The sequence below is a fragment of the Peromyscus eremicus genome, chromosome 11 (assembly GCF_949786415.1).
Source record: "Peromyscus eremicus chromosome 11, PerEre_H2_v1, whole genome shotgun sequence".
Classification (NCBI taxonomy): Eukaryota; Metazoa; Chordata; class Mammalia; order Rodentia; family Cricetidae; genus Peromyscus; species Peromyscus eremicus.
In genome coordinates this window covers 45,868,231-45,887,237 of record NC_081427.1, presented here as the reverse complement: position 1 = coordinate 45,887,237, position 19,007 = coordinate 45,868,231, and the positions used below count along the sequence as shown (strand labels likewise).

Here is a 19,007-nt window from a genome sequence, read left to right as displayed (position 1 = left end):
AAAACTGAAGACCATGGAAGCTGGACAGAGCCCTGAACTGACGAATTATATCAGCACTCTGACCAAGTTTTAATTGAACACATTTTTGTGACAATAGCACTCACTGCCCATCTAGCAAGCATCTTTCATACGCTAGAGTATCTTCCTGTCTAAACCTTTGAATCTTATGAGCAAGAAGGCCTAAAGGGCACTGACTGGAGATTAGCACTACATTTGGAAGAAAGTATAGAGCTATGGAACATTTAAATGAGCACAATAGCTCTTCAGTATTTTGTTGTTGACATGATAACCTTTTCTAAAAGCCCTTTCCTTCATTCAAAGCATTCAGCAAATATTAGTCGGGTTAACTGAAAACAAGCAAGCAAAATCCACCACACTACCACCAAGGGCAAGGCAAACTAAACCTTAAGAAGGAAAATGCAAGTATTACATATAATTAATGAGTGGACTTGTGATGCTTAACACAGCCATAGTATGTAAAGAACTCTTAAAAGGAATTAAACTGTAGGATTTTAGAGGAAATCCAGTTGTTAAGCTTCTATGTATTAATCTATAGATGGCGTTGGACAAATCAATTTCTTTATTGAAACAGTACAAACAATTTTGACCAATAGCAGTATTTCATCAAATAGCTATCTGTGACTAAATTACAAGATTTATCTCTAGTGAATTAGAAGTCCCTAATTTTTCTCATTTCCTAAACAAAATACAGATAAATCATTATATCCATTTCTCTTTAGTGCCCCATAGTAATTACAGGACTGTTACTTGTACAATTATTACCTCCCACACCAAACCAAAACTCCACATAACTTTAAAGTTGTTTGCAAACTAAACTTAAACAGGAAATAGATTTCATGTGCTCACATCTTAGAGCAGAAATCTGCTACTGTTCAACCAGTTTATATTCAATACTGGCCAATCTCAAGGATGATGGTGCTTCAAGATGCAATGCTTGGGCATTCATCATAACATCTGAACTATAAACTCACTATGTCCATAGGCTGAAATAAAGAATGTATTTCAGTTGTCAAATATATCTGAATCCTTCTCATTGTACCACATAGCTCATTTAAAATTTTCTTTGTTAGCAAACTCAACTAAGTGTGATTAAAAAGAAAAAATCTGGTGCTGAGGTATAGCTCAGTTGATAGAATAACTGCCTAGCATGTAGAAAACCCAGACAAGTAATGGCCTAGCATGTGCAAAGCCCTGGGTTCAATCCTCAGAACTGAATAAATAGGGTGTAGTAGCACAAACCTATAATCCCAATGTTGGGGGCAGGGAGGCAGGAGGATCTTCAATTCAAGGTCATCCTCCATTATATAGTGAGTTCAAGTAAAGCCAGCCTACTATACACGAGATTCTGTCTCAAAAAATAAAAAAAACAGAGGGTGGAGAGATGGCTCAGTGGTTAAGAGCACTGGCGGCTCATCCAGAGATCCTGAGTTCAAAGGTGGCTCACAACCATCTATAGTAAGTAGGATCTAATGCCCTCTTCTGGTGTAAAGTCACACATGCAGATAAAAGTACTCATACATTAAATATAAATAAATAGATCTTAAAAATACATAAATAAGCAGCAAACCTGAATTCCATGGTTTAATTTATCTCCATTCTTGAGTATTATAGATTACCATTTATATTTATTTTCAAAGGAGGCCTAGACAAAGTTTGTACATCCCTTCCCCTTTTGAAGTTCACAGAAAGTTCACAAAGATTCTGTATGCTTCTGTGGTGATTTGAATAGGTATAGCCCCCACTGACTCATATGTTTGAATGCTTGGTCTAATGGGAGTGGCATTATTAGGAGGTGTGGCCTTCTTGAAGGAAGTGTCACCTTGAGGGTGGGCTTTGAGGTCTCCTATGATCAAGCTACACCCTGTGTGGAACACAATTCACTTTCTGTTGCCTGTGAATTAAGATGTAGAATTCTCAGCTCCTTCTCCAGCACCATGTCTGCCTGCAAGCTGCCATGCTTCCCACTGTGACAATAATGAACTAAATCTCTGAAACTGTAAGCCAGTTTCAATTAAATGTTTTCCTTCATAAATAAAAGTTGCTGTGGTCATGGTATCTCTTCACAGCAATAGAATCCCTAACTAAAACAGCCTCCCTCACCCATATGCCCTCCATTATCAATATCCTGCACCAGGTACATTTGTTACAATTAATCTACAACCACACATCATTATCCATTATCTAGCTTATAGTAGGACTTAGTCCTAGTGATATAACTTCTATAGATCAAAGAATATGTCCATTATTTTATCCAGAATAATTTCACTACTAAGAATAATAATTTCACTGCCCCCAAATCCTCTTATTCTTCTATCCCTTGCTAAGTCCTTTCAAATAGCCATTAAGACATCCTAAACACTGTGAAAAGGTATTCTGAATCTTAGGGAAGAACAGACTAGCCAAATGCCAGTGTAGGGAAACATAGGTCAAAAATAAAAAAGAAAAGGCAAAGGAGGGCAGCCAGGATGTGGGAACAGAGGACAGGGGACTTCAACCAGAGCCTGCAAGTGCTAAGCATGCACACTGCAACGGAGCCACACCCCCAGGCCCATTTCAAGAATCAAAATATTTTACCTTTTAGTGACTAGAGAGATGGCTCAGCAGTTAAGAGCACTGGCCGCTCTTGCAGAGGTCCTGGGTTCAATTTCCAGAACCCACATGACAGCACACAAGTATCTGTAACTGTAGTTCCATGGGATCCTATGCCCTCCTCTGGTGGGCAGACATACAAAATACCCATACACATAACATAAATAAATTAATTAAACAATATTTTATTTTTTAGGGAGAAAAAAAAAAACCAAGTTTTTTGCTGTAATTCTCCCTTTATATTCCATTCCATTCCAGGAATTCTGACAGTCTTGGCTCAGTCTTAAGACAAAGCAATTTGTTAAAAAGCTTAAGTAAATTCTTATTGCATGTAAACATTTACTGGAAGTGCCCCACACCTTAAACTCACTTACTTTTAAGATATCAATGGCAAAAAAAAAACAAAAACAAACAAACAAAAAAACAGCCAAAGTTGCTCTTTGATGTTACAATGTACCCAGGCTTTATAGTACTCTACATTGTATTCATGAATAGGATTAGCTTGACTAAACAGAACTAAAGAGATTTTTATAAGCTACACTTCTGAGTGTGAAGTTCCTCCCCAAGTGACAACCAAGATCCTTCTTGCCATGTTTTCAGCTCATCTGCTTCTCAATTCACCTTCCTAGACTGCTGCAATCTCACCCAAGCTAATTCTCATTTTCTGTAGTTCTGTCTCTCTAATCTACCACTAATCACTGGCTAACTCCTATTACGGTTTTCAGGAGATTAAGCCCTATGGTAGTTTCCAAGTGTCCTAGAAACTAATTCCAAGATGCTTACCTTACTTTGTTTCCAAGTCTTTAACAAGGTGCTCTAGGGCTCCCCTCCCCCGTTTCTTTGTGTTCTTCATCTCTCACCCTTCCAGCCCTGTGTTTCCAGCTCAGGAACTTCTTCCATATTGTGCCATAAGCCCCGAATGCTGCCTCCTCCACTATTTACACTTTACCTTCCATGAAGTCTACCACATCTTGTTCATCAGAAAATCCAACTTTTTTAAAAAATAAAGGGTCACAATCCTGGCCCACAATAGAATCTGTGAGGCTCAGTTCCTCTTCTGTGAAGTAGGGAAGACACCGTCTGTCTTACAGGCTGTCGTGAAAATCCAATACTGTATGGCACACATTTAGCAAATGACATGAATGCTAATTCTCTTCAGATACCAAAAGTAACAAGTCACTTTATAAAACTCTGTCATAGGGTCCCACTTTATAGCCTGGCTGCTCTCCCATTTGCAAAGATCCTCTTTCTTGGATCAATTTTTTTAAAAAAAGAAATTAAACAGCAGTGTGGAAGACAGAAGCTAATAGGTTTGTTCAGCAAGAGTTATGATCACTCAACAAATGTAACCATACACATATTTCTTCTTGATCCTATCTTTAAAAATAATTTTACATAGATGGAACTTTGTTAAGAATTAGTGCCATAACCTACAAAATGGGGTCAAGTCTTTGAAAGGAGATAAAATACAACAGGGAAGTACTTGGCAACACTGTGAAGGGAGTCTGCTCAAATCACACTGAAGTAAGTAAGAGCAGCTGGCAGAATGCTCTACCTATTTCCAAGTCCTACTTCTTTAGTCTGTGTCTATAAGGATTCTGACTCAGGTTCCCTAAAGAAAAACCAGGTGTCAGGAGCTGATGGTCTGCCAGAAACTTCAAACTGGAATACATTACACGTCTTGAAATTATAACAAAGATTCAAAATTAGAAAAAACTAGTAGATCACTAGTGGCAAGTAATGCCAATTCATCTAACTCACAAGGGCTATCAGAATGACAGTGCTATATTAAACTGAATATGGGTTCTTGAGGAAAACAGCAGGAACACAGGGAGTGTACCTGGAGCCTAACTCTAAAAAAGTACAGATGTACACAGAGAATAGCATGTGTCTATTAGTACTAGTCACACTAGAAAATGACTTATTTCTTTGTTAGAACTTTATTCATTCCATTTCCACACATAACAATGTAGGATATGAAATAATTTAATGAAATCTGTCACTAAAAACACAGAAATGAGATATTTCATTATTTTTGATATACCACAATCATTTAAGGTCTATATTTCAAAATACTTCACACTCTAGTAAGTGTTTGAATTTGCAAGTTTTATTATAAGGAGTAAAGAGAAAAATATTATCAAAAATAAGAAAGGCCTAAGCAAGCTGAACACGGCCCTGCAAATGCTCTACCACTGAGTGACACTCTCAGCCCCAGAAATAGGAATTTTACTTTAAACAAATCAACAGTGCTTATGACTGAACCCAGCATCTTGCACTCAACCACTGAAATGACTTTTAAGAAAGACATTTGCTCCAGGCAACGGTGGTGCACACCTTTAATCCCAGCACTCGGGAGGCAGAGCCAGGCGGATCTCTGTGAGTTCGAGGCCAGCCTGGTCTACAGAGGGAGATCCAGGACAGGCACCAAAACTACACAAAGAAACCCTGTCTCGAAACCCACCCCTCCAAAAAAGAAAGACATTTGCTTCTTCATTTTACTCTTTCAATACAACAAAAAACTAACACAATTAACCAACAATAGGGTAAAATACCATCTCATTGTTTTCACTAGATAAGATCCCACTGCCCATGTATTTGAATTTACTTTGCTCTCTCTGTTATCTATGTGGCACAGCATTCACAGCATCCATAAATCCCTAAGTACTTGAAGGTTTAGTATGAGAAAACACTAATGTCTATTTTTAAAAGAGATTCTTTTTTTAAACTTACGTTTGTGTGTGAATTATAAGAGTGTTTTCCCTGCATGTATGTCCATGCCCAAACGCACTCCTGGTGCCTTTGGAAGCCAGAAGAGGGTGTTGCATCCCCTGGAACTGACTATAGCTTGTTATGAGCTGCCAAGTGGGTGCTAGGAGTTGAACCCAAGTCCTCTAAAAGAGCAGCCAGTGCTCTTCCCTTCTTATGTCTACTTCAGTTTTGCACGATTAGTGTCTCTTATTGGAAATGTTCATTTACACACACATAATGAAATATATTGAGGGTAAGACCATATCCTCAAATTCATTTGATACACATAAACTGAGACTAATTTTGATTTTTTAAGTATGCCTGTGTTTTGACTGCAATATCCTCAAGTTCATTTGATACACATAAACTGAGACTAATTTTGATTTTTTAAGTGTGCCTGTGTTTTGACTGCAACTCCTCATGTAAGACCAGGCATCAATTTTCAGCTTGTGGCATCATATCAAGTAATCCAAGTTTCAGATTTGTAGTTTCAGACTGCAGATTTTCATATTAGAGATATTCCACTTGTAGTACTATTACTTTAGGTTTTAAAAAAAAAAAAAAAAAAAAGCTGGCATGTGACAGAAAGAAAAACAACTTTGTTCCACACGTGGACCACAAGAGTAAAACTTAGTTTTATCCAGAGTTTACAGTGTATGTCTATCCTTTAAGCTAGGAATTTCCTTTGACCTAAAAAAAGCAAGTATCTTGAGCAATTACTTTAGGTTACAAGCAGAGTATATGAAATCAGAAAGTGGCTGAATTCAAGAACTGAGCTTTGCACAAGATTAATGTAATTTTGTTGCTGCTGTTTTGTGTTTTGAGACAGGGCCTCACCATGTAGCCTAGGCTGGCCTCAAACTTGTGGAGATTCTCCTGCCTCAGCTTCCCTCGGGAGTGCTGCATTCTACAGATTATAAACCAACAACCACTACAACCAGCTGGTCAATATAATATTAACCACAAGTATACTTGTGGCTAGAAAGAATATATCTTGAGTGCCTTCTCCTACTCGGAGTTTCCACACTAGTTTGCTTTTCTGTGGTTCAGAAAGCACAAGTTTAACTGGCTCTTTCCTGCTTCTTCCAAAATGAAAAAGTATATACATATAACAGTGAAAGTTAATATACAACCTCTCCCTATAAGTCTGCCATAGAATGGAGTAGCTAAATAAATATATAGATTCCTAGCTTTTTGTGATACTGGTGGAAGCAAAATTGAAGAAGCCTTCAATTGTTAACTCTTTACCTTTATAAATGGTAAAATGTTAGAATTTGATTTCACTAATTTGGCAAATGTAAGCTATGTTACAAACTGATAGTTTTCTAAGCTCCTTTGATGGTAATGGAGGAAATTCTATTACAGGGGCTTGTGTGTCTCAAAAAAAATTAATATTCACAAAGTATATAACTTCCTATCATCAATAACATTTGCTAGCATTCAGTAGTCACTAATTAGCATCTTACCAAGCTATGTCCTTTCTGAACCATGTAAGCTCAGAGAATTCTGATTCTGCACCCATAAAATGATGCATCTGCTGTCTTCCTACTCTGCTTATTACTTCATATAGCCCCTGTGAGAACCCAATTAGAGAATATGTTTAGAAGCAACTGGAAAACTATGCCTAATAAATAGAACACCAAAGCAGTACCATCTTAGTCACCTGCAAAAGGAAATTACCAATCTACAAAAACACCCGTTCTATCCTATTCCCACAACAGTCACATAATTACTGTTGTATTCTTATATTGCCTGTTTTTAATTATGTACATTGTGACTCTATTCATCAGAAGCCTATAAAATGGCATGTAAGGATGAACTAGTACAATAATAAATAGCAAAGCATGTAAAGAATGGGTCATTTAAAAATCTTTGTGAGACTGTCTGCCCTAAGCTCCAGCATTCCTGATGGCCCTCTGAAATCCCCATCTCCTCTGCTTTTCAGATGCTTTAATGAAGACACTGTTTTCTCAATGTTTAATCAAGAAACAGGAATATTTTTCTCCCACAACTTTGGGCTTGTGACACTCCTAGTAACTATTATTTATCACAATGTGACTCTAACAATGCTCTGTAGTGCTCTTTCCATGAGTGAGACACAATTTCTACATACTGACCAGGCTGCAGAAAGCGTTATGTGTAGTTCCCAAGGAGCAGAGAATTCCTCCCTTTGTGTTATAATTCTTGGTAGTTGGGTTTCTATGCTATGCAAAGCAGGTTCTTAACTGCCACTGACAAGCTATATCTTTTACAGAGGTTACTCCTGCTGAACCACGACTAAGTTTCCATTTAGACAAAATGAGAATTAAATAATCTTCCAAGATTTTTAGTGGACATTAAAAAAAAATCCCACTAGATGACACATCAGCTAAGAGACCAACACAACCTCAGCTGCACTTGAATAAATATTTACTATTTCTCAGCCATGCCCCAGTCCCCTAGAGGGTAACAGGTCACTGTTACCACACAATTTTTGTTTCAATAGTGCAGTTTAAACAATATTTTTTCCCAATACAGGCTATCTAGCTATGCATCTGCATAACTGTAGTTTTTAGAGTCATGGAATTCTAAAATGGACCTGAATCAAGTAATAGTAAAAACATAAGAAAGAAAATGTAGGTGTCTATTTTACAAACCATTCCAATTTCATACCAGTTTACCTGTGTTTGAAAGCAATCTCTAGAGTCTAAGCCAAATTCCCGCCATATCTAACCTTAGAGTATTGGAGGGGTTGAGGGAAGGCAGAATAAAACCAAACAACCAAAAATCGAGCCTGATTAGATTACTCAGCTTCAATCATCTCTGAGGACCCTGAACTAAGAGGCCACGAGGGAAGGGGAGTCACAGGATGAAGGAGGGAGTACAGAAATGAGCACAGGTACAGGGTTTTATTTCCTGACCAAATTCCAGTTGACTGGCTAATTAAAATAATGCAAGGACTGGTTCTCTCCTCCCATGATGAATGTCCTGGAGACTGAACTCAGGTCATCAAGCTGAACCTTTTCACCAGCCCTAACACAATGTTTGAAAACAAAACTCCAATAATGAGCAACGCATTCAACTGGGACCCACATGGGTGTGTGGGTGATACACAGATGTATTTAAGCAATTCCTGAGGCCGTTAAGTATCTTAATCCTGTAACATCCTGGCTCTGGTTGAAATGAGTGTGGGTATCTTCACATGCCTCCACTGCACTCTCCATGACCGGCTACTTCAGCCATGAATTCTGAAAACAGTAAGCTTTACAGTTCTAAGTATCAATGCTTAAGGAAATATGCTGTCTCATGAATGAGATGACTTAGGATGACTTGGGAATTCAGAAGCCCACTGCTAATCTTGTTTTAACCAGCAGTGAGGACTTAATTGGGATTGGAATTTTTGCAGAATCTTCGAACACAGGAATAGGCCCATTTTGCTTTATGATTTGGCCTTTGGAATCTTAATATATGACCATCTTGATAGGAAAAGTTTGTCAGGACAAAGATCATACATGCAGCGCAGTATTGCCCCATTAGGCTGAAGTGGCCCTTCTTTACTCCTGTGATTTTAGGTCTCAGGAGATCAGTGTTTATTCAACCACAAGGCTTATTTATTTATTTATTTATTTATTTATTTATTTATACAATGACCACTGGTATTTTATCTAATCACTAATCTGTTATAGAAGGAAAAAAGCAAAAACAGCCCCCTTAAAGTGATAAGAGGGAAAGCTTGGGGGAATCTTCTAGACATGAAATTCAACTGTGAAAACACTCTGAAAGCTAATTATTTCCTTTAAAGGTTATCCACTCTTCAGGGCTGAAGCTGTAGCTCAATTGGTGATGATTGATCCCCCGGAACCTCATAAATTGGCACTCAGAAGGTGGAGGCAGGAGGTGGTCAAGGTCCTCAGCTATGAAACAAGTTCAAGGCCAGCCTAAGATTATAAGATCTCCAAAAATAAGACATTTTAAATGTTTTTTAAAAGTTACCTACCTTTACCCTTTTGCATCCAAGGCATGTAAGTATTTACAACCTATAGGTTAGGACAGTACACACACACACTGTACTAACAGCCACTATTTCTTCTGAGAAGCCACTTTTGAAAATGTTGTCTAGGTTACTCTAACTTGGAATACATCGTGTGTCAATTTCTGATATAGGCTGAAGCTAAAGGTGAAAGGAACATTATAAGCCTATATCCTAGAATCACCAAAGAACCAAAATTACTTGAAGTCCAATACACTTAAAATAAAAAAAAAATGGCATCTCCGAAAAATTGTAACAGAAACTTCTCAATTGTCATGTCATTTCTGTGAAGATTTCAGTTAACAGCCATAGTTAAGACTTGCAAGACTTTAGAGAAATTTATATTATACTTCCAAGTTTTAAATTAACACATAAATCCTACATTTGTTGATATACAGCCCACCAAAAAATAAAATAGCATAGAACAGCATAATGATTACAAGAAAGGTAATATGGAGAGAAATAATAAAGCAAACCCCAATCCAAGTAAAGGAAGTATCTCTTCCCATTTGGTAACTTCTAAAGCACTATAAGTCGTAATTTATTTTCTCATACATAAAACAATGATGCTTCCAGTTACCACAAATTATCTCAAATGCAAAGAGAGGAAAAATCATTAGCCATATAGGGTCTTCCAGTTCATCATAAGTAACAGGAAAACCAATCTACTCACGTCTACTGACATAACTTGGTCGAATTTGGTAGAAACCAAGAAGTGGGTGTCCTATTCCTGCCCTTATTAACTAGGGTAAAGGATGGTGGATTGGCCAGAAGTAAGTAAAAAGAATTGGTCATAGGGGAGATGCAGTCCAGAATCAACTCATAATTCTAGCTAATTCGTTTCTCAGTATTCGAATTAAGAAAAAAAATTTCATTCATCCCCTTGTACTATTTCCTTTACAACATAAATGATTTCCACTTTACACTTGGAAGTCAGTGATATAAAACATTTCCCCCCACAGAAACATCTATAGGCTTACGGGTCTTTTTTAAAAAAAAAATGAATTAAACATGTGTCTTCACCTCGCCTTACACTTTTCTCAGTTACCTCCCCAGGGTGTGAAAACATCAACATCCGGTCGCCCACCCCCACCCTCACCCTCTCCGTAGTGCCTCGAGTGGACTGCGTCCACCCTCCTCTCTCCATCCTCTCCTTCCCTTTCAGGATCATCACCTTGGCCAAGCCTTTATCGAGCGAGTATTTCTTTCCGTGGCTCCCCCACCCCTTTTTCATGGCCGAGTGCAGCATTCTCTGCACCCTTCTCCCAGGAAAGGGACGAGCAAAAAAAAAGAAAAAAAGAAAGCAAGCAGTATGCTTGGAGAGGCCAGGCAGAGAGGCCTGACAACCGGAGAGCAGTTAAAAACAACCGGATGGCTTGCCCATCGGCCTCTGGCTGGCAGGCGGGTCTCTCGGTGCTCCAAGCCCCATCTTCGCGCTCCCACCCCCCTCGCCACGCCACGGATGCAGAGACCGGTAAAAAAAGCAAGAGCTGGGGGGAAGGGGGAAGCGCGAGGCACGGTCAGCCCTAACGGAGTCCCCGGGGAGGACCGTGAACCCGGGAGCCGCCCCCGCCCGGGCCCTTCGCGGCGGCGCGGCCAGCCCTGCGGCCGGGGGCCTCCCCGCACTGCAGCGGCGCCCGGGCGGACCCCCACGGCCGCCTCACCCAGCCGCACAACGCTGCACACAAAAGCGCCGGGCCGCCGCCTTCCCGCCCCCACAGCCCGCGGGAGCAATCAAAGGGCCGCCCGGCCCCGGCGCCGCTCACCATCGCTGCGCTTGATTTCCACGTAAATCCCGATCTGGATCTTGCCGAAGTTGGCCGTTGCCATCACCTCATCCGGAGAAGCGGCGGCGGCGGCGGCGGCGGCGACGGGCGGGTGGAACAGGCGGGGAGGGGGCGGGGTGGCGGCGGGAGGGGCAGCGGTGGCCCGCGGCCGCGCCGGCCCGGGAGGCAGCGTGGACGCGAGCGGGGCCGCGGCGGAGCGGCGGCGGACGAGCGGGCGGAGGCCCCGGGCCTGCGGGCGAGCGAGCGGGCGGGCGGGCGGGCGGCAGGGATGCGCACGCCGGGCGTCGGGGTGAAGCGAGGGCCGCAGCCGTAAGGCGGCGCGGGGGAGAGTGGGAGGGCTCTCGCCGCCCGCCCGGACCGACGCTGGGGGGAGGCGGGGCGCCGCGCGCCTGCGCACACGCGGGCCGCCCGCGTCTTCCTGCCCGGCGCCCGCGCGCTCGGGCTGCAGGCGGGCCCCGCCCAGCTCCTCTGCGGCCTGGAGGCGGCCGCCTCTCTAAACCCTCCCCGGGACCCGAGCGGGGAGCGCGCGCAGGCCGGCCCGGTACGAGCCCGCGCCGCGCTGGCTTGAAGGCGCGGGAAACCAACGCGCCGTGCCTTGCAGGGCTCCGGCTTCGCCTTGACGACTGCAGCGGGGATGGGCTGAGGGCCACGTGGTGGCGAGGCTTTTGGAGCGCGGGGCTGTAGGGACGTGGCCCACGGTGTATTGCGGTGGGTGCCCAACTGCATGCCACTCCGAGGTGGCTGGCCCAAGTAACCTTTCCAAAGGCCAAGGCATGGCCTGGTTCAGGCTTCCCATCCGGTTATGGAGGAAAGAAAAGGTGTCTCCTCCACCCTAAATGGGAGTGAAGACCTTCCTTTCCCCCTAACTTCCTGGCCATTGTCATTCAAACGAAGCCCCTCTGAGTAGTCCTTTATCTTGTACTTGAGATCTAGAGGGCCTGTCCTGGTATCCTGTCGCTGCTGTAGAATCCAGACTTATTTGCTCTGGTCTACAATGCCAACAGCTCTGACTCAAAACCAGAGCAGAGACTTGAATAAGGTTGAATAATGAGTCTCTTCTGCAGTCATCTGACTGGGCTGACTCCATCAGCAACAAGGAGAGTGCCAACACCTATCTCTGCCAAGCACGGGGGCAAGTGGATAAGACACCATTGGAAAATTTTCAAGACCATTACAAAAAAAAAAAAAAAAAACTTGAGACTAACTAGTAGTATTGGGACTTCATATGGAAGGAGTACATTTCCATGATCTACTTTGCCTGGTCGTTGTTAAATTGCCTATAATGATTAAAAATACAGTCTTAAGATTTAAAAATTGGAAGCTGGATATATATGTGTAAATGCGTTTTTTTTGTGTGCCTCGAATTTCCAACCTAATACAGGAAGCAGCTAGTTCAAGTAACTCCTTTAAAAAGATGGTCTCTGAGCCTCTTAAAACTGTGCCCCCCCCCAAAAAAAAAAAAAGATAAACAATGTAGAAAAAGACTTCTGCTTTTCTGTTCCAGAAATGACATCATAGGTCAGGACTTCTGTTTCAAAACAAGGTTGAAATGAAGGTTCTGCTTTTTCTGTCTTGTTTTTGTTCTCTGTTGTAGAAGTTTTATACAACTCTGGGCTGCTGTCTAGTAGGGCTCATTCTCTTACATTTCTGTGACTAAGGTATAAAGTACCCAGTTATTTGCTTGCAAATTCTTCCAGGAAGGCGAAGAAGTCCCAACAATACAGCTGCTAAATTTAAAGTTGCTTCATAAGTACTGTCTTATTATGATTGCTGACACATACGTTGCATCCTGTTGGTTATGTAATCAAGTCTTAACCTTTAATCCATATTACAAAGGTATTCTAAAAATATATACATCATCTTGTTGCATAAAAATGCCCAAGACACTTGACTAACCAAACACAAAGATCTTTCCGGATAAATCATACCCAACAGGCTGGTTTGGGGTATGGTTGGTCTAGCATATGTGTTTAACAAAGATTTGCATTGTGAGCTTTGTATCCACGAGTCCTTCAGAAGAGTGGCCATAAAAATATACATCAACATTTGTTTCCATCACATCCTAGAGAAAGGATTCTGATTCAACCACTATCAAAAAACTAAGACCCTAACTAGAACTACTAGACTAAACAACTAATAACAAATCTCTAAGATACATAATGCTATAAAAATCTTGCTGGAAGTGTTGATGCATGCCTTTAAACCCAGCACTTGGGAAGCAGAGGTAGACAGACCTCTGTGAGGCTAGCCTGGTCTACATAGTGAGTTCAGGACGGCTTGGGCTACATAGTGAGACCCTGTCTCAAAAAAAAAAAACAAAAATAAATAAGCTAATAAAAACTATTCTGGTCAGGATTATATAGTAAGCTCCTCAACATTTGTTCCATGAGCCAGTGTCTTAACCTGGTTGACTATCCATTTGATCAACCTGGAATAATAACTTCTATTTGTCCAATCATAGAAATTCTTTATGAGTGTAAGTGAAATAAAATGGGATAATGCTTTGATATTTAAATATAATACAAGTTTTTTTAGAGTAACACCATTCTATTCTTTTAAAAACCTACTTATATTTTTCTCAAATCATTGACTAGAATTTTATGTCTAGTAATACAAAATGAGGTATACTATCAGTTTGACACTGATCCTTACTATTTCAGGATAAGAGGATAATACCAGCTATATAAATCTGTGTACATACTTTGTCTACTCTGGCCAGCCTATCCTGAAATGACAGAGGGAAAAAAAAAATTCTTGTTCAAGAATTGTTTCTTTCAGGTCAAGTCCTGTGAAGAGTAACTGCTGTTGACCTATTAATTCTGAGTTGTTAAAACTGTTTCAAAAAAAAAATTATACTGATTGTAATACAACCAAGCCAATTACCTTAATATTTATAGATGGAAAATAATAGATGTCTTTTAGGGTTGTTTGTAAATAAACCAAGGAAAAGGTTGCTAAGCTAATGAGTGAAGTTTCAAGCCAAAGGCGACACTTTAATCAGTTACGTACTTGTGATGGTTTAAATGAAAATGGCCCTCCTAGGCTCACATATTTGAATGCTTGGTCCCTAGTTGCTGGAACTGTTTATGTGGCTTTGTTGGAAGAGGTTTGTCATTAGGGATGGGCTTTGAGGTTTCAAAAGCCCATGCCATTCCCAGTCTCTCTCTTCCTCTCTCTCTGTCTCCAAATTGTGGATAAAATGTCAACCTCCAGCCACTGCTCCAGTGCCATGCCTGCCTGCCTGCTGCCAACTCCCCACCCTGATGATCATGGACTCACACTGGGGACGGTAAGCAAGCCCCCAACTACATGCTTTCTTTTATAAGTTGCCTTGGTCATGATGTATCTTCATGGCAACAAAACATGACTGAGGCACTACTTTTTTTTTTTTTTTTTAATGAAGGCACAGATTATGTATTTTTAGGTCTAGCCCAGTGTGTGTGTGTGTGTTTGTATCCTGTGATTTGAAACTTCATTTTGGTTTCCCTATCTATCCGAATAACTTTGACAAAGCTTGCAGACTTGGGATCAAGTGGAGAACGTCCGGTAGATAGGGTTGGCAGCAACTGTTTTTATGGTCTGCTGTTTGCTCCACTCCGTTTGGGAGAGTCAGTCATTCCAATCCCATTACATTTTAAACCAGTGTAATCTCACTGTGGTTTACTTCTTAGACGTTTTTTAAAACACTTGGGAGATATGAATCCAAATTTCATCCTCTGAAATATTCCCTCTCCTCTATTAGATTCCTATCTGCTCTTGTAAACATTGACACTCCCTGTCTTTAGAAAATCTTTTGATCATCCTATTTAAATTCCACTCTTTGTTTTTTCCATAACCGTCCTCTCCCTGCCAAATTCTCAAATGGGTCCATTTGTGTTGCTATAACAGAATACCTAAGAGTGGGTATTTTTTTAAGCTTTTCAAAAATAGTTCTGAATGTCAGGGAGTCCAGAATATGGTGCTAGTGTCTAACAGAGCCTCCACGCTGCATGCTAACAAGGCAGAAAGACAGGTGAACATATGAGGAGACAGAGAAAAGAAACAGGACTAAATTCTTCATAACTAAAAGCCAGGAACTTACTTCTTCCATGACTAACCCTCTTCTATAAAAATAGCCCCAAGCCTTCTGTAAGTTCCTAGCTCTTGGCTTTTTTTTTTTTTTTCAATAATTTCTTTTTATTTTATATGCATGGGTGTTTTACCAGCATGTATGTCTGTGTGAGGGTGTCAGAACCTTGGAATTACAGATAGTTATGAGCTGCCATGTGGGTGCTGGGAATTGAACCCAGGGCCCTTAGAAGAGCAGGCAGTGCTCTTAACCACTGAGCCATTTCTCCAGCCCCATCTCCTATCTCCTAATACTGAGACTGTAGCAAATAAATTTTAACTTGAGTTTTAGCAAAGACATTCAATCCCAGTGGGCTACCCACTCACTGCCTTTCCCAGCAGCCACTCATTTCCTAACCCCTAATTTTGAATTGATTCCTCTACTGAATTGTATTTTTGAAAGCCAAAAGGCAGAAATTACTGTATAGTGAACAGCTGCAGTGTAAACTTGACCAGCTTTATTTGTTGTAAATTCTTTCTAAAGTGATTTACTTCCTACTCTCTCCTCAGTACTTCCCTGCTTGCCCATTCCTGCATCTTGGTTTGTTCATCTTCCCCCACAAACTAGAATATGTCCTCCTCTTTTCCCCGGCCTATTTAAATACCTTCCTACTGCCTTCCTATGTTTTTCATTTATTATTTACTTATTATTTAGATAGGATCTCATATGGCTCAGGCTGGCCTTGAACATGCTATATAGTGAGGATGACCTTGAACTCCTTACTGGTGCAGGCCATTACTTCTAGTTTATGTGGTACTGGTGATCAAACCCAGGGCTTGGTGCATAATGATCAACGTGGTGGTTTGAATGAGAATGGTTCATATGTTTGAGTACTTTGTCCTCATGGTTGGAACTGTTTGGGAAGGATTAGGGAGTGTGCCCTCATTGGAGGAGGTGTGTCACAGGCTCTGAGGTTTTCAAAAGACTCACACCATTTCAAGTTATCTCTCCAGCCAGGCCTCCTACTTGTGGATCAAGATGTGGGATCTCAGCTGTTCCTGCCACCATGCCTTTGCTCTGCCATCATGGACTCTAAACCTGAGAAACCATTAGCATAACTAAACACTTCGTTTTATAAGTTGTCTTGGTCATGGTGTTTTATCACAGCAATAGACAAGTAACTACGACAAGCAAGTGTTCTACCAAGTGAGCTGTGTTCCTATCCCTGAAACTCTACTTTCACTATGGAATGTGCTCTACCCAATCCATCCTAGAAGGATTCTTGCACAGTGATGATCAGCACTTTGTAAATATACATACTTGATATATAACTATACATACATATGTGTATTCTTCTCTTGATTATTTATGGAATTTATGTATAGTGTTTTTTCTCTGCATGTACACACACCACACGAGAAGCTGGTTCAGATCTCATGGGACTACAGTTAGAGATGGTTGTGAGCCACCATGTGAGTGCTGGAATTGAACTCAGGACCTGTAGAAGAGCAGCCAGTGCTCTTAATCATTGGGCCATCTCTCCAGCCCCTACATATCTACATTCTTATTGCATAAGGAAAATTCTGGACAGAAGCAAGTTAAGGGGAAAGAAGCTTAGTTTGCTCAGAGTTTGAGGGGATACAGTCCATGGTGGGGAAGGCATGTTAGTGGGAGCATGTGGCAGTGGCACCTCACCTGTTGGAAGATCAGGGAGCAGAGACTAGGACTGGAACCTGAGCTGAGTTGTAACCTCAAGACTTGTCTCATTGGTCTATGTCTAGGCCCCAGGTCCCAAATGTTTCCATAATCTCCCCCAGACATCACAGCAACAGCACAAAAACCACCCATGCTGGATGGAGACCAAGTGTGCAAAACCCTGAGCCCATGGGGGACATGACACATTCAAACCATAGCATTATAGCTATTTGTATTTCTTGTTTAGGCTGAAAAACTGATAGAAGTTTTGTAATGCCAATGGGTTGCATAAAGTAACATAGCTTTTAGTGTAGTATAAATGTATTTAAAGCATTGTAGATTAGTTCTGTTAGAAGAATTTTTTGCTTGACTTAATTTGTATTAGTTTCTATTAAATGTTTTGTATACTACTCATTTATCTGATATCATTAAAAATGCTTTATTATAAAATAAAATGGAAAATGTATGCATTAATGAGCTTTTATAAGGCAACCTCCATCACCACCTGTAGTAGAATATTATTTGAAGATGTGTTATATTTGTTTATCTGTGGAACATTTGTTTAATGATGCAAAGATGTGTTACATTCTTTTATGTTTCATTTATTTAACTCTGTGAAGCTGTGTTACTATGCCTGTCTAAAACACCTGATAGTCTAATAAAGAGCTAAACAGCTAATAGCGAGGCAAGAGAGAGGATAAGTGGGGCTGGCAGGAAGAGAGAATAAATAGAAGGAGAAATCTGGGAGGAGAAAGAAGAAAGAGGAAGAGACCAAGGACAGGAGGATGCTAGGGGCCAGCCACCCAGCTACACAGCCAGCCACAGAGTAAGAGTGAAAGTAAGATGTACAGAAGTAAGAAAAGGAAAAATCCCAGAGGCAAAAGGTAGATGGGATAATGTAAGTTTTAAAAAAGCTGGGTAGAATGATTGGAAAAAGCATAGGGACAAATAGCCAAACTAGTAGAAACACATGAACTATGAACCAATAGCTGAGGAGACCCCATGGAACTGGATTAGGCCCTCTGGATAACTGAGACAGTTGATTAGCTTGAACTATTTAGGAGGCCCCCAGGCAGTGGTACCAGGATCTATCCTTAGTGCATGAGCTGGCTTTCTGGAACCTAGGGCCTATGCTGAGACATTTTGCTCAGCCTTGGTGTAGGGAGGGGGGGACTGCACCTGCCTCAACTGAGTCTACCAGGCTGGGCTGAATCCCCAGAGGAGATCTTGCCTTGGAGGAGGTGGGAATGGGAAGATTGGGGGTGAAGGCTTGGGGGGTGGGAGGAGGGAGGACAGGGGAATCCGTGGCTGATACGTAAAATTAAATTAATTATAAAAAAAAAAAACTGGGTAGAAATAAGCCAAGCTAAGGCTGGGCATTTATAATTAAGAATAAGCCTCTGTGTGTATATTTATTTGGGAGCTGGGTGGTGGGCCCCCCACAAGAGTAAAAACAAACAATAACCACCACTATGTGAAGAAATTGATACTTCTTTGTTTTTCATTTTTGCTTTTTAGTTTTGTTTTCATTTTATTCATCCCTAGGACTTAATGACTTTTTGAGATGGGATCTCGTATAGCCCAATCTGGCCTCACTATGTAGATGAGGACAACCTGGAATTCCTAATTTTGCTGTCTCCCATCTCCTACATGCTGTCATTACAGCCATGTGCCACTGTGGTTGACTTATTTTTGATGTCACACACCAAATGTTTCAATAGTATTTGAACTAAGCATAGTATCTTACTGGTTTTGTTGTTGTTTTGCTTTATTTTTCTATCATACTCTCTGTATCTCTGCTATGATTTGGATGTGTTTTTTCCCTACAAAGATTCATGTGATTAAAGGTTGGTACCCAATCTACAGGTATTTCGGTGCTTGGAATTCTGAGTTGGGACCTGGTGGGAGATGATTGGACCTTGAGAATACCACCCTCGAAAAGATTAACAGCCCTCTCCAGAGAATGGGTTAGGTTTTATGTGACTGGATTAGTTCTGTTGAGAGCAGACCATTACAAAGCAAAACCATCCTTATAATAGCCCCTTCTACATGTATTTCTCTTTTCCTCCTTGCTATGATGCATATAGACTCTAGATTTTAGAGGATT

The 19,007-nt window shown here is 41.0% G+C and overlaps 1 protein-coding gene across 3 annotated transcripts in view; it reads right to left on the bottom strand.

The window, feature by feature from the left end:
* Kif2a (kinesin family member 2A) overlaps positions 1-11,268 on the bottom strand; it is a 58,692-nt gene extending 47,424 nt beyond the window's left edge. For 2 of the 3 annotated variants that reach the window (XM_059276105.1, XM_059276106.1), the window contains exon 1: positions 11,137-11,268. In XM_059276105.1, the coding sequence (XP_059132088.1) occupies positions 11,137-11,200 (64 nt within the window). In that variant the 5' untranslated portion in view covers positions 11,201-11,268. Of the gene's footprint in view, positions 1-10,544; positions 10,788-11,136 lie in introns of those variants that run through there. The other variant, XM_059276107.1, reaches the window with a different exon arrangement.
* Between the last annotated feature and the right edge of the window lie 7,739 nt (positions 11,269-19,007).